Source organism: Plutella xylostella, chromosome 15, assembly GCF_932276165.1.
Source record: "Plutella xylostella chromosome 15, ilPluXylo3.1, whole genome shotgun sequence".
Taxonomy (NCBI): domain Eukaryota; kingdom Metazoa; phylum Arthropoda; class Insecta; order Lepidoptera; family Plutellidae; genus Plutella; species Plutella xylostella.
The window spans coordinates 8,857,001-8,872,009 of record NC_063995.1 but is presented as its reverse complement, the minus strand read 5'-3'; the positions used below and the strand labels follow the sequence as shown (position 1 = coordinate 8,872,009).

At 35.2% G+C, this 15,009-nt stretch overlaps 4 protein-coding genes across 4 annotated transcripts in view; 2 read left to right on the top strand and 2 right to left on the bottom strand.

Annotated features, from left to right (window-relative positions):
• Positions 1-8,453, top strand: part of LOC105388337 (pseudouridine-metabolizing bifunctional protein C1861.05) — a 115,845-nt gene extending 107,392 nt beyond the window's left edge. The window contains exon 11 of the mRNA XM_038108413.2: positions 7,731-8,453. Coding sequence (XP_037964341.2) covers positions 7,731-8,248 — 518 coding nt within the window. The 3' untranslated portion in view covers positions 8,249-8,453. The remainder of the gene's footprint in view (positions 1-7,730) is intronic.
• Positions 698-7,480, bottom strand: LOC105388316 (uncharacterized). The gene is given in 6 exon segments (NM_001308566.1): positions 698-1,328; positions 1,432-1,518; positions 1,620-1,775; positions 1,853-1,992; positions 2,615-2,755; positions 7,360-7,480. Coding segments are annotated over 5 exon segments (669 nt in total). The 5' UTR covers positions 2,749-2,755; positions 7,360-7,480; the 3' UTR covers positions 698-1,176.
• A 302-nt stretch (positions 8,454-8,755) lies between the features above and the next one.
• On the bottom strand, positions 8,756-10,090 carry LOC105388319. Its single transcript, XM_011559206.3, has 3 exons — positions 9,872-10,090; positions 9,261-9,536; positions 8,756-9,115 (listed from the first exon to the last, which is right to left on the bottom strand). Exons 1-3 carry the CDS (start codon positions 10,005-10,007, stop codon positions 8,847-8,849), a joined length of 681 nt encoding a protein of 226 aa, XP_011557508.2. The 5' UTR covers positions 10,008-10,090; the 3' UTR covers positions 8,756-8,846.
• Positions 10,091-11,054: 964 nt separating this feature from the next.
• Positions 11,055-12,864, top strand: LOC105388320 (transcription termination factor 5, mitochondrial). The gene has a single exon (XM_011559207.3). It carries the CDS (start codon positions 11,188-11,190, stop codon positions 12,775-12,777), a length of 1,590 nt encoding a protein of 529 aa, XP_011557509.3. The 5' UTR covers positions 11,055-11,187; the 3' UTR covers positions 12,778-12,864.
• Positions 12,865-15,009: the final 2,145 nt, after the last annotated feature.

The following is a 15,009-nucleotide window of genomic DNA, read 5'->3' as shown; positions in this document are numbered from 1 at the left end:
TCTATTGATCTGATTATTTTTATACAAATCTTTACATGATAATAAGTACCTCATTTGTTTGTAAAGTGGTGGCTAGATGTGTAGTAGTATTCGAAGACAGCGATACACCTCGCGATCTATCACGTGAGTAACCATACCTACAAATTATGTACTGTGAAAAGAGATTCTTTGGTGTTGGTCCTCACCTTTGAATATATTTTTTTATTGGATGGTCTGCATAGCTAGTAGTTCATAGGTAACCACTAATAATATCTAAGGTCTAATAAAATACACTAACCATAACTGTAATCTTAGGTCAAATAAAAAAAACTTGCTGTTTCAGTTGTTTATTAAAAAATATACTTAATTACTTAGTATCAAAACAATGGACGGATCTTAAAATTACATTTCAGGTAAAAATCTCTAAATACCTACCTATTTATAAATGGACGGATAAACATAATTAAATTACTCATTCGTATTTTTTTGAGATTCTTTAAATTATACAATGGTAATGGCTTTTAAGAATGATGACTTAAAGTATTTCTCAGCTGTTAATTAAGTAGTGTACTAATTAAAATTGATCAGACTTTCGAAATGTAATAAGTATATAACAATAATGGATTATAGATTTGAAAGTATACCTACTTGTACAAAATACCAAAAATATCTTAAACCTACATAGCTCAGATCAACATTACTTTATTTAACTTATGAACTTGGTTGTGCACTGATTTTTATTTAATTATCGACAACACAATAGTTTGAAAATGTTTATTTCAAATTTTGACTGTGTGTATTATTTTCATGCATATACCTAGTTAGCAGGTTAACAACTTTATAGGTACCTATTCAAGTGATTTTATATAGCTTTAAACAGAATATTAGATGGATAATATAAACAGTATTTTTACTTATATATAAAATATTTATAACGCAAGTTTTAGTATATATTGACAAACATTTTATTATGAAACCAAAAGATTTTTGGAATGTTATTAAAATGCATACCTAAATAATAATATACATATCAAGTAAAAGTTCTACATTCAAAATGATTGGTTAAAGCTTCTAACATATAACATCAGTAACAGAATTTGATGTAGGTACGTTGTGCCATGCAGTCAATTATGAACTTTTCTATTGCTCTGACTGACTTCTGACCTAATTAACTCATACATCAGTAGAATTATTCACTTACGCCTTGGACTCTTGATCCATTTCAAATCGTGCTTGAGATTCTCTGAATCGTTTTCTCTTCTTCGCTTGTATATTTGCTTCCGTGAGGAACAACGCCGACGTCACGATACATGCGACTGAACCAACAACGCCTAACCCGAAAGACCAACCTGAAAATAATAGGAACGTTGGGAGATAAATAAATAGCTACTTGATTACTATTGTAACATTGAAGTATTCTAAAATACTAATGGGCTCTGTGATATATCTTACCGAGATAATTATTTGGATGATCTGGCATCCAGCCATCTGTATTCCCTAAGCTTGCAAATACTATTACTGCAATGCAGCCGCTTATACCTGGAATGTCAAACATATTATTATAATATTTAAATATAACAGAAAATTACAATTCTGATTATATTTATTGTTGTTCTGATAAAAATAAAAATATGAATTACCTGCACCAAGCATAATGTAACCTATTGTTTTAATCAACGTTAGAAATCTACGTTGATCCGGCCCGCAACATAAGAAAAATATCAACACCAAAACTGTCGAAATCAGAACTCCAATGAGACACAGCGTAAAGAAGAACTGAGTTGCGATCATGAAACCTGAAATATAAAAACATGATTACATCTTGGACTCTCATTATTACCATGAAACTTACTCTGTCAAGGTTATGTCTTACCAGGAAGCAGATATCCGCGTATTCTATCATATCCGGTGGTGAAGGGGTCATACACCCACCGACAGCCAACAAAGAAACGTCTTTGATACTGATCTAGAGGATCTGGAAGCGATCTGAAGCAGTGACTCCATAGTCCTAGTCTGGATACCAAAAGAGAAGAAGAGTTTTTAAGTATTATGTTTTTTGGGATAGTTAAAATAAAAAAAACACGCACTCACGCCTTGTACTAATGTACTCCCTTGCGGGGTAGGCAGAGGTGCATTGCTGCACCCACTTTTCGCCAGAGTGTTATGTTAGTCCCAATGTAATAGAGGGCGGGCCTATTGCCCGGGTATTGGCACATCCAAGACCCGAGAACAAATATCTGTGTTTAAACAAATATCTGCCCCAGCCGGGAATCGAACCCGGGACCATCGGCTCAGTAGTCAGGGTCACTAATCACTACGCCATTCGGTCGTCTAAATTAAAATATAATACATATTATGATAATATGGTACAAAGTATATATATATTATTATGCTCTATGTATGTTTATACAATATACATGTATTGTACAGTGCAATATTACACTAGGTTGTCGAGGTAACTAGCCTATTGAATAATAATTACTGACGCAAAGTTTGCAGCATAAATGCATATCCTACAAACTTTGATAGCTATATACATAATATATATGTTATAATATATATACGTACACCTACATATTAAGTGTTAATGGCTTAAAGTGACCATGATCACAAAGTTCTCACGAGACTTAATTACCTGTCCAGGCGAGCACTTCTTATCCTATCGTCGCTGACCAGCCAGCTAGGCGTGCCGAATGCCAATGCCACTGTCACAAGGGCAATAACAAATACACCAATGCCGCAGTTGCCCGCCAAGCTTCGGCTCTTCATTGTCTATCTGTAACAATGATTCATTTGTGGTTTTTATTACATCTACAAGTCAGTACTTATGTAATGACAAAAGCACAAAGCGTAACTATACTATAAAATATATAATTTAAAACATGCATGAACTATCATTAAAAGCCGAGTGATTGATATAAAAGAAGATAATGAATGGTATGCGCAATAAAATTATCCAGGGATCATACACAGGATAGTGTTTGAGGAAGGACACTGTTACAGTGAATCCTAAGGGCCTATATCAAGCAAGGAGGTGTACGCCTAATTACTTTACTGGAATATAATACTTCAAAACTTAAAAATAACTCTGTATACAACATAATTTTTTTGTTAGCAGTCAAAGAGAACCTAGTAGGTATACCTTCAAATGAACTTCATTAAAGCTTCTTACGAAAAAACGTTCTGATAATTAGTTCAATTGTTTCGCACAAGCGTCCTAATGGAATAGGTTCATTTAAGGTAAACCCATTTTCACCCAAACAACCGAGGCTATGTGCTTGAGATGAATAACAAGTGAGTAAAAAGTTTCGCAATCAACACAACACACTGTGTAGTTATGGTATAACATTCACGAACCTTACAATGCGAAGTGTTCACACGCTAAGCTTGCTGTGGGACTTTAATAGACTTCAAGGAAACAATAATTTAAGTAGGTACCGAAAACACTTGGTAGGTTCTTCTAAAAATTATAACATTGACATAAATAAATGTAAAGCATATTATGTTGTATATTACCTGGAGTTTTTTTTTTTTTTTTTTTTTTTTTTTTTTTTTTTTTTTTTTTTCTGTAATTTTGATCTGCGATCGGTTCCTTAACCATAAGCAGGTTTGATGGAGGTATCAGGCGTTTAGAGTTACTTGTCCAGTGACAAGTACTCTTCAATCAGCAGGAAGCAAAGGTTTCATCCAGCTCCAGTATTGCATGACGTTTAAGCCGACGTTTGTGGCTGTGTAGAAGGAGATCTTGTGCCAAGGGATTGGGATGATTGTCCAGGCGTATTTTATATTTGGAGCATGATGTAGCTATTTCTTGCTTAACAGTTGGCATTCCTAGGAACTCGTGGACTTCTCTATTGGTAATAAACCAAGGAGCGTGCGATATGGATTTCAGAAGTATGTTTTGGTATCGTTGTAGAATCTCTATGTTTGAGTTACAAGCACTGCCCCAGAGCTGAATGCCATATGTCCATATTGGCTTGAGAATAGTCTTGTAAACTAAAAGTTTGTTTTCTAAAGATAGCATTGACTTTCTTCCGAGCAGCCACCATAGACTTCTGTATCTCAGGTTTAACTCATCTCTTTTCTTTTTTATGTGCGTTTTCCAGGTCAGTCTGCGGTCCAGGTGAATTCCCAGGTACTTGACAGAATCAGAGTGTGGGAGTGGTTCTCCTGCCAGCTTCACTTCAGGGCAATTTCCTTTCCTCAGTGTGAATGTGATGTGGGTTGATTTTGAGGCACTAGATTTTATACGCCATACGCTTAACCATTTGCTTATTTGGTCCAGTTCAGATTGCAGTAGAAACGAGGCCATGGAGGGGTCTGAATTATTAGCCAAAATCGCAGTGTCGTCAGCGTAGGTTGCAGTCAGAGTATGGTTAGTTTTTGGAAGGTCGCATGTATACAGGGAGTAGAGCGTAGGTCCAAGAACAGACCCTTGAGGCACGCCTGCATTTATATCATAAAATCTTGACATGGAACCGTTTTCTTTTACGTGAAAAACTCGATCACACAGGTAAGATTGGATCAGCCCGAAGAATGCGTGAGGAAGATATTTCTTGACCTTGAATAGTAGCCCTTTGTGCCAGACTCTATCAAATGCCTGTTGGATGTCTAAAAATGCTGCTGAGCAATATTCTTTGTTTTCGAGCGCATCTCTGATTTTTCCACAGACTCTGTGAACCTGCTCTATACTAGCGTGCCTTGACCGAAATCCAAATTGATGGTCTGGAATTACTTTATTCTCGGTTAGAGCAGGAGACAATCTGCGTAGGATTATCCTCTCACAAATCTTAGAAATGATGGGCAGCAAACTTATTGGCCGATAAGACGTTACCAGATTGGCTGGCTTTCCGGGTTTGTAGATCATTAAGATCTGGGAAACTTTCCAGTGTTGGGGGAAGTAAGACATCCTTAGAATTGCGTTAATTAGTATAGTTATGAAAACGATTGCCTTCTTGGGAAGTTCTTTTAGAATTTTTGGCGTTATTAGATCGAAGCCAGGAGCCGAGTGAGTTTTTAGGTATCTTATTTGAGACCACACTTCCCGTGGTGTCGCAAGTTTTATCGATGAGTCATCTCTAAGGTCTTGGGCGAGTAAAGATTCGATAAAGCTTTCATCAATGCCGTCAGCAGCTGCATTAGGGCTGAAGACATCCGCCAAGTGTAGAGCAAAAGCTTCCGATTTTTCCTGACTGGATCTAGCCCATTCACCATCGGTCTTTTTCAGAGGAGGCTTGCAGTTCATCGGCTGATTTAGATGCCTCGTTGCTTTCCACAGGGAATATTCTGATGATTTATCTGGAGTCAACGATTCAACGAAGCTTTGAAAAGTTTTGTTCTTTAGAGAGGCTATGTCCATCTTCAACTGGAGACAAGCTTTGTTGAGTGCTTTCTTATCATCCGGATGCCTACTTGTGTGCCATATTCTTCGCAGCTTTCTTTTCTCCGCTATTTTCTCTCTTAGATCTGCATTAAGGTTGAAGCGCTCTCTTTTAACATCATTCAATTCGGGGGTGTTTTTCCAAGCAGCTTCTTGAATGAGACATGTTATGTACTTGGTAGCTATCTCGATGTCCTCTTCTGATTTGAGAGGAATTTTAAGCTCGATATTTTTGTCTATGTATTCACGAAATGCTTCCCAGTCGGTCTTATGATTATGCAAATAGTGTGAGTCTTCACAATTGATTAAGGTAGAGCTCATGGTTACTATGACTGGAGTGTGACCGGAAGAGCTGTCTAGGCACGATTTAATATCAAAGTAATATTGTGAAATACCTTTTATCACGAAGAAGTCTATTAGGTCAGGTTGTTTGTTGCGATCAGTCGGCCAGTGTGTTGGTTCGCCAGTAGACATTGGAAGAAGATGGTTTTCTTCTATGGACTTCTTTAGTTCTCGGCCTCTCGTAGTGACAAGACGTGAGCCCCAGTCGGTATGTTTGGCATTCCAATCGCCACCCACCAAGAAGCGATTGCCCAGAGAAGAGAAGTATTGACTGAATTGATGATCTTTGATTTTGTGTTTGGGCGGGCAGTATACCGATGAGATGGAGAAGCTGCCGTCCTTACTCTCGACAGTTACTGTGGTAGCTTGAATATGATCAGTCCTGAATGCATGTTCTTCATGATGTTTTATGCAGGTTTTGATTAATATTGCGGTTCCACCATGAGCGGTCCCGTCCGGGTGGTTTGTAGAGTAGATTGCGAAGCCTGGAATGGTAACGTGACTCCTTTCTGTAAAGTGTGTTTCCGATATTAAAATAACATCTAGCTTGTGACATTCTATTAGAAGAGACAGTTCGTGTTTGTTTGGAGGTAGTCCATTTATGTTCCAGGTAGCAATCTTTAAACCAGTCACTTAGAGATTTTGTCAACAAGAGATACTATAAGCCCCATGAGGGAACTTATTTGTTGAAGAAACCTGGAGTTTAGAGATTTTCTTTCTCTAGAGATATTTTTTCGTTATGTACCTACCAGTACCATACATGTAGGTATTTCATTGCATTCATCAACACTATGACATGAGTCAAAAAAAATATATTTATGGACAGTACAGATCACATAATATGCATTTGGAATTTAAGAAATACTATATCATCATCATCATCTGCTACATGTCTATTTAGACCTTCCTAGTTGAGAAGCATTACCTATTGTTATCCTTCCACATCGCATGCATTTTAGTTCCAATAAGAACTAAATAAAATAATGAAAGTGTTATATTTATTTTGCTGCACAGTGTATTTCAGTTATAATACATACCTACACTACAAAATACAACATTATCATCAACAGCCATTCAATTCTATTCTAGTCTCTGTGGGGGTGTAACTACCTGCACCCGGCTCTCTCGAGTGGAACCTTTAACTATCTTCTTCTGGAATACAACTTACACAAGGAATCAGTCACCACAGCTCTCTGTCATTGGCCTTCCTCGTCAACTCAGTAAATTATTAATATTTTAAAGTATTAAGAAATACTAAAATATATTTAACTTGTATTAATAATAAAATATACAAATAATATAAATATTTAGTTAGTTATATACTTTTAAACGATTATGTACTTTAAATTATTAAGAGTTTGTAGTCACAAGAAGTTAATTTAACCAGTTTCTTAGTAGTTGACTGACTCATTGTGTATGTACACACTTAACTTGACCATTGAATAGATTGAAAACTGTTAATAAATAAATAAACAAAACTATTTACAGCATTATACTAAAATGTGTATAAGCTGGAATAAATAGGTACTAAGATGTTTAGATTAGAGGATGTTTTTTTAATAATTCGTTTGTAGAGTAAACCAATAGGATCCTAGGTTGTGTGTACTCCAGCTTCAGTTACTTTCCGTATAAATAGCTAATAAAAGTGCAAAACTTACGTTTATTAGTCCGTATATTGGTAAATACTGTTGACAACTTCGTGCTAAGTAGCTCTACACTTAATTGTAAATAAAATAGAACACGCCCAAACAAGAAGCGTTGGAGATGCTTATTGACCACAGACTAAAAGTATTTGAATGAACGAAACGTGTCAATGGTAGTAAGTAGTAGTAGACACATTCAAAGTCGATGCTGCCACATCATTTCGTGACTTTCTACCATAAACGTAAAATTGCCATTGTGGCATTGTTTGTATCTATCTGTACATGAACTATACCTATTTATGTAACTTAAATTAGGATATAAAAAATATTTATCAATTTTTAATTTACCATCCACGGAAAATAAAAGATATTTTTATTTGTTGCAGTGTTTTTTGAACCAACGGACAGAAGAAAAGCTACGGTCGTTTTTAACAATCAATTTGTAAAATATGCATCTCCAAATCTAAATGAACTTCGAGCAATGGCAACATATTTAAAGCCTAATATTTCCATCAATGAAAATAATATAGATGTTATCAGTGAAGTAATAAGTCTATCAGAAATTGTTTCAAAATTCATTGAATATATAATTATAACTTTAGGTTCTAAAGGTGTTGTGATCGTTCACAATGAAAACTTTTTAAAAGAAAACCAAGAGTGTAATATTAAGGCACGATTGTATTCAATAGAAAACGTAGTACATAATGTAGTTAATGTATCAGGGGCAGGAGACTGTTTCTCATGTGGTCTCATACATGGCTTGCTTCTAGGACTATCTGAGGAGCAATGCGTATCCTTAGCTTTTCAGTCTGCAACAGCTGCCTTGCTTACAAAAAGTACAGTTCCTAAAGAATTTGAAACGCTTAATTACTACAGTAAGGCCACTTACATAAATATTGCTTAGGCACTATAGAAAGTAGACATACGTTACATCTTATAAATAAAAAAACTCAGAATAAGTATTACCTATACACTTTAAATTGAAAAATTAACAGTGTAGGTATTTAAAAATGTGGACGGCATCATAATAATATTTATATCTATGTCTTAGCTATATTTCAATCAACTTGTAAAATGCTTTGATTTTGTAAGTTTAACAGACGAATAATTAAAAAAAAACATTATACAAAATTTTATCCATTAATTTAGAAATAGAATTATAGAAAATTGATGTAACTAAATAAAATAACATAAAAATATTATTTAAATGTCAGATCTTTAAAATATAGATTCTTCACGTGAATTGGCCACACAAAATATTGGACGGACGAAAATTATTTAAAAAAATACCTGCTATTTCATTGTATTTTCAAATAGACAGTTATAATTAATTATGTTTACATCTACGTATTACATATTTACTAATAATTAAGTATCGTTATTCAAATATGTGATTACCAAATGTAATAAATCTGCTGGCTTACTCTTTGTCACTAATAATTGTTAAATGCAAAACAAAATGATTTATGATGATTGAGTATAAATTCCTTATAGCTCGTGATTTAGATATCAGTGTGGCCACTTGCATACGCAAGCTTTCTTTCCTGCATAGTGTAAGAAGAGGGCTCTCTACTTTGCATTTCATGTAACCTCTTATATTTATGTACTCTAGCTTCAATTAGGAAAAGTATTCCAGCTGGGAAAAGGAAAAATATTCCAATGACACCAAAGGCGTATGCCCAGCCAAGGTCATTATGGTCCCAATTTGGCATCCAATCACGACCATCTCCTCGAGCTCCAAATGTTATCACTGATATCAGTCCTGAAAAACCTGAAACCAACAAAATATTAAATTTTTCATATCACTTAGGTTTATAAGAGTGTACAAATGTACTACTACATGGATAATATGTCATAAGGCTAATAAATAAAATAAGTATTTGCAAAAAAACATTGTTTTTCATTTAGACACTAACCTCCAATCACTAGAACTGTTCCCAGTGTTACAAGAAGAGTCAAATAATTGTCATCATCAGCGTCTTTCTTAAAAAATAGGGTTGTTAAGAATATTGAAATCAACACACAACATAAGGTGATGGTGAAGAAGAACTGGGTAGCGATGAAAAATCCTGGTAGCAAAATGTCATGTATGATGTAATATTCTTCTTCAAATATCCACCAACACCCAGTAAAAACTGTGTCATACCAGTGATGGACATCTTCAAATCCATTGAAACATACTTCCCACAATCCTGCAAATACAAATCATTCTTAATTACAATATGAAATCTAAATATGTACTTAATAATATATTATTATTTTGTATATGACTAACATATTATGTGTTTTTTTAAATGTTGCAATCATCAAGGTAGCATTGATGTATAATTAATACTAATCATCAACCTAAGCACACTTTTTGAGCATTTATTGCTGATAACTTGATAATATTATAGGGATAACCTACTTTGAATGTAACACAAAGTCAACGCCTTTGCCTTGCAGCGAATATTGTTCGAAATACGCACCTACTCCCTTGTGTTATTTTAAACATAGTCAGTCACACATATAAATGAAAACAACTTACCGATTTTTTGGAACTTAGGATTTCTTAGTTTTCCATCAGCTACGAGCCAATAAGGACTCACAAACGATATTATAATAAATACAGCCGCAGCAGTAAAGAATCCTAATGCAAATAAAGATGTCTTAGATTTTGTCATGGTAATTTTTATATTTATGTCTGGGCATGTAAAACTACTAGAAAAACTCTAGAAACAGCCAATTTAATTGGTACTTATACCAAAATAATGGTTTGCATTAAAATAACAAAACACAACGCCCCAACTCAATGATGACAATGACAGTAATGACCAGTGTTGCCAGTGGCAGATCGTCAAATATAACACGAATCAGATCAAAAAGTAACATTTTCCCGAGAAAAGAAACATGACTTTTTTTTTATATGGAAACCGACACAATACTTGTTATGGTAGTTTATTATACAAAAAGTAAAATATTTTTCCTGTCCTATTCGGTAAAATTTAAAAAAAGCAAAAAACATACAGTCAGTGTCAGTCAAAACTTATTTCAGTTGCAAATACTGAATCCATAAAAACGTACTCATTTATTGGATTAAAATAATGAATGCAACATTTACTTAACAAATCACAACGCAAATTACAAAAAAAAACCACGACACATAGGTACTTGATCGATTCGCTGCTAGTCAGACAGAACTTAGAGTGAACCTCACTCGACTCACTTGTTCGCACGTCAAGAACCGGGGATGGAAAATTGCGAAAACTACACTCGACTCACGCGGGTGAGTGAATATGCGGCAGGACGAAGTTGAAAGATTTTCACACCGTTAGTCAATTCACATTCTTGGAGTTGGAGGCGTTTCAGTAATATTATTTTTATTTCCTGGAAAATCTAATAAGTAACACAAATATAACATATTGAGTCGTGTAACATGGAGGTAACACAAGAGGGTCAAAAGTAACGTAAAATGTTACTTTTGTAACATTCTGGCAACGCTGGTAATGACAGTTGATATTGAATGATGAACGGAACGGAACGAAAGTTGAATATGCCCCACCCCGCCCAAGAACCCAGTGTTGTTTAGTTGACTACTGTTAGTAATCGACCACATTAATCGATGTATATTATTTTTTGAATTTCACAGAGTAATAAAGAGATTTTTTTCAAATTGACATTTACATATTTTGTAAATTTTGACTTTGTCAATTTGACATTGACAATAAATTACCTAAGTAAATGTTTGTTTTTAATTTTTCCCCATAATAAATTAAATATTCAAAACAAACACGAATACCGACTGAAACTAAAGTCTGTACGAATATAAGAGCTAATGAGATCAGTAGTATTTTAATTTACATAATGCTCAAACATTTACATCGTTGTTCTTGTAATTACTTGGTGCGCTGGGGATTACGATACGTTGGGGATGCATCAACCTCCGGTATCTCAAGTAATACAATTAATACTATAAGTAATTGTCTTAAGATAAAAGAAAGTGAAGCTCATTATATGTGCTTAAAACATCCGACGATAACAAAACTCAAAGACCAAGAAATTATTGAAATTGTGGAGACTGTAAAGGAATTAGGTTATCCAAAGAAAGTGCTTGTTGAACAACCACTATTGTTCAGCTCATTGCCCATAACACTAAAGTATCGGCACCAAGTGTTAACGGAATGTGGGTTTGAAAATATTACTACTAAACATCTAACATCTTATTTAACTTTAGTAAAACAAAAGACTGTAGCAGAACTCAAGAAATCTAAAGTTATACCAGCTGTTCTGAACATTGAAAACAGACTTGCAAGTTACATGACCCAATGGCCGACATCTCTAACAACATTAATTGTTGGTGATGCAGAGGAAAAAACATTGTATCAGTTGCGATTAAAAATAATACAAAGGTACCTTGAATTAGTACTAGATCTAACTGAAGAAGAGTTCTACAGAGGTGTCCAAACATATGCAACAATAAAGCACAGGCCTTTAGCTGTTATCAATGAAAGCCTCACACTATTGCAGTCAAGTTTGAGAATACCAAAAGAAAAAATTAAAAACAATTTATACCTGATACATACAGACCCAGAAAATTTGAAACACATTATTTTTGAATTTAGGGCTATTGCTGGAATTGATATAAAAGAGATAGTCAAACTGCATCCAAAAATTGCAATGAAAAATTTTAAGACACTATTTGAAATGAGAAGAGTTTTGCAAAACTACAATATTAGTGATGAAGCACAAGCAAAGTGTTTTCCGATATACACTCTGAGTCCAGAAACTGTCAGTGAAAGACTAGAAAAAGCTAAAGAGATTCCCGAATTTGAAGTACTTTTTAATCACCCAAGATTTTTGAAAATGATATATTATAATAAAACAGCAATCAAAAGATTGCAAAGTTTATATTCAAATAATAAAAAGTGCCTTAGTTTAAATGTCTTGTCAGGATGTTCTGACCACTATAAACTGTTTGAGAAAGCCCCAGGAGACCGTTCAGGCAAAGGAAAAGATTTAATATTTTGCTTGTCAGAAGCCTTTGGCAAAAAGATCAGTGCTAGTCTAATTAGGAGACAAATACAGAGACATCAGTACTGGATCAATGTCCCTGTTGTACAAGTTAAATATGTGTTTAAAAAATTATCAACACATTTTACTGATAAAGAGATTTACGAAAACTGTACCATTCTGTTATATCCATGGAGTAAAGTTAATGAAACTATAAAATTAATCAATGCTAATGGCAAAAACAATAAATCACCTCTCTCAAACATTATTGATAATGTTGACTATTCTAAATTGAATAAATCCCAAGTTTTAAGCTTAGTCTTGTATTTACTAGAGAAGAAACATTATTTCACAGGAAATGGTATATGGACTGAAGAACAGAAACAAAACATCGAGTTTTCTTATGTTGAAGGGACACATAACATAAAAGACAGTTCAGCATAAATATATCTAAGGAGTTAGGTAGATCACATGTAAATGAAAATAAATAAGACTATTTTATACTGAAATAAAATTAAACTAAGTCTAAAATTTTTTTTGTTTAATTTTGTAATATAAAATCCACTAACATATCATCCATAACACTGAAATGTTTCATTTCTCGAATAACAATGTAGTTCTTAAATATTTACTGCATCTATAGGGTGTAAAATAAAAACTCCCCACAGTAAAAAAAAAAACGTTTGCAAAATTTCCATTGTATAATCATGGAAGTAATATTAAGTAATGGGTATAATAACGAAAAAAATCTTTATTTTTTCATTCATTCTTTTCTTTTGGAGATGCTGGAGTTGTTGGCGATCCCCATGGCGAAGGGGGGATCCTCCGACCAGGCCGGGTGGTGTGGCCTGGCGGGAGATGCCCAACGCCAACGGTTAGCGATGGCGATGGGTATTTGTATCTTCGATACCGCGATGTAGGATTTCCATATGTTCTGTGTGTTGCGTTTCAAGCGCCCGAAAAATTCGCCGGAAAAAAAATAATGTTCCATAGAAACCTGGTTTTTTACTATGAAGAGTATGGAGTTTTACACAGAGGAAATTCTACATATTACCTATATCATATAGGTATGTCCTCTTGCATTCTCTACACTGCAACGACGGCGACGTGTGGCGGACACCTCGCCACACACCAACAGATGGCGCTCGGAACGCAACACACAGACAAGAAGAAGAAGATCTCTAAGAAATCCTACATCGCGGTATCAAAGTTTCTCAGCAATACTGAAATTAATACAAAGCCCCAACGCAAAAATAAACATTCTGAACTAAACATAATATTCTATGAAACGCCTGCTTCACATGTAAAGCCAAACCAGGAATATAAAAACCCTGTATTAAGAGCGCCACATTCGCGTTGAGGACTGCAACACTAAGTATAGTCATACCAATGTGAATTGGCCATGCTCAAATTTATAATAGTATTTTTTTTATGATTTATTTTGAAAAGAGTGTCAGTAGCTCAGTGAGAGGATATCTTTTTATGGGTTCTTTGGAACTTAAGTCACACGACGTGTACTAACAGTCTAACGGTGAAGGAAAACATCGTGCAAACCCACATTTAATTTACAGTTGTGTAGGTATTTACCTTGTAGGTACTCATTAACGACAATTTGAAAATAGATAAATTGACTTAAAAGCATATTTGCTGAAATGGTTTTAAGCATTAAAAAGACAAGAGTTAGGCTTAATATTATCAATCCTCACAGGAATTCGAAATAAAGTACATTTTAGCCTCTTACAGGTTTGCATGCAGAACTATGTAATAAGAAAGTTAAACCCATTCATCATCAGCCAATAATCATCCACTGCTGGACATAGGCCTCTCCCAAGGAGCGCCACAACACTCGGTCCTCGGCCTTCCTCATCCAACCACTACCCGCCACCCGCCTAAGGTCGTCAGTCCAGCGGGCAGGAGGGCGTCCCACGCTCCGTTTGCCTGTTCGTGGTCTCCACTCGAGAACTCGTCTACCCCAACGGTTATCGATTCTTCGGCAGATATGACCAGCCCACTGCCACTTCAGCTTGCATATTTTGACAGCTATGTCGGTAACCTTAGTCCTCTGACGGATAACCTCAATTCTGATACGATCCATCAGAGAAACCCCAAGCATAGCTCTCTCCATAGCACGCTGAGCGACTTTAAATCGGTGGACCAGTCCTACCGTCAGTGTCCACGTCTCTGCACCATACGTCATCACTGGCAGGACGCACTGGTTGAAGACTTTTGTCTTCAGGCTCTGAGGAATGGCCGAGGAGAATATGTGACGAAGTTTCCCGAATGCAGCCCAACCCAGTTGGATGCGCCTTGCAGCCTCCTTGTCGAAGTTGCTTCTGCCTAGCCGAATAGTCTGCCCGAGGTAGACATATTCTTGCACAACTTCGATTGTCGTCTTGTCCAAGTTCATACCTAGGCCTTAATAAAAACTACAGTAATAGCTTAAAAATTTGCCAATTCATTTGCTCATACTATACTATATACCTACAAGTCATTTTGACAATAGCATCAGTTATGTTATCAAGAGAAAAAAAGTCCAATCCCACGAACTTTTACTCCGACAAATACTCCTGTATGTGGTAAATTAATTTCCTTTCACGGCTATGGATAGTTTTCGGCATTTAGAAACACAAAAAACTCACAAAAGCTATAATAAACCAATAGGTTTGGTTCTCTTGA

Coding starts and splice junctions, on each gene's coding strand:
- LOC105388319 (XM_011559206.3), bottom strand. CDS start 10,007: ATGACAAAATCTAAGACATCTTTATTTGCATTAGGATTCTTTACTGCT. Junction 9,537..9,871: donor TCCTAAGTTCCAAAAAATCG/GTAAGTTGTTTT, acceptor TTGTATTTGCAG/GATTGTGGGAAGTATGTTTC. Junction 9,116..9,260: donor AACAGTTCTAGTGATTGGAG/GTTAGTGTCTAA, acceptor TGTTGGTTTCAG/GTTTTTCAGGACTGATATCA.
- LOC105388320 (XM_011559207.3), top strand. CDS start 11,188: ATGCTCAAACATTTACATCGTTGTTCTTGTAATTACTTGGTGCGCTGG.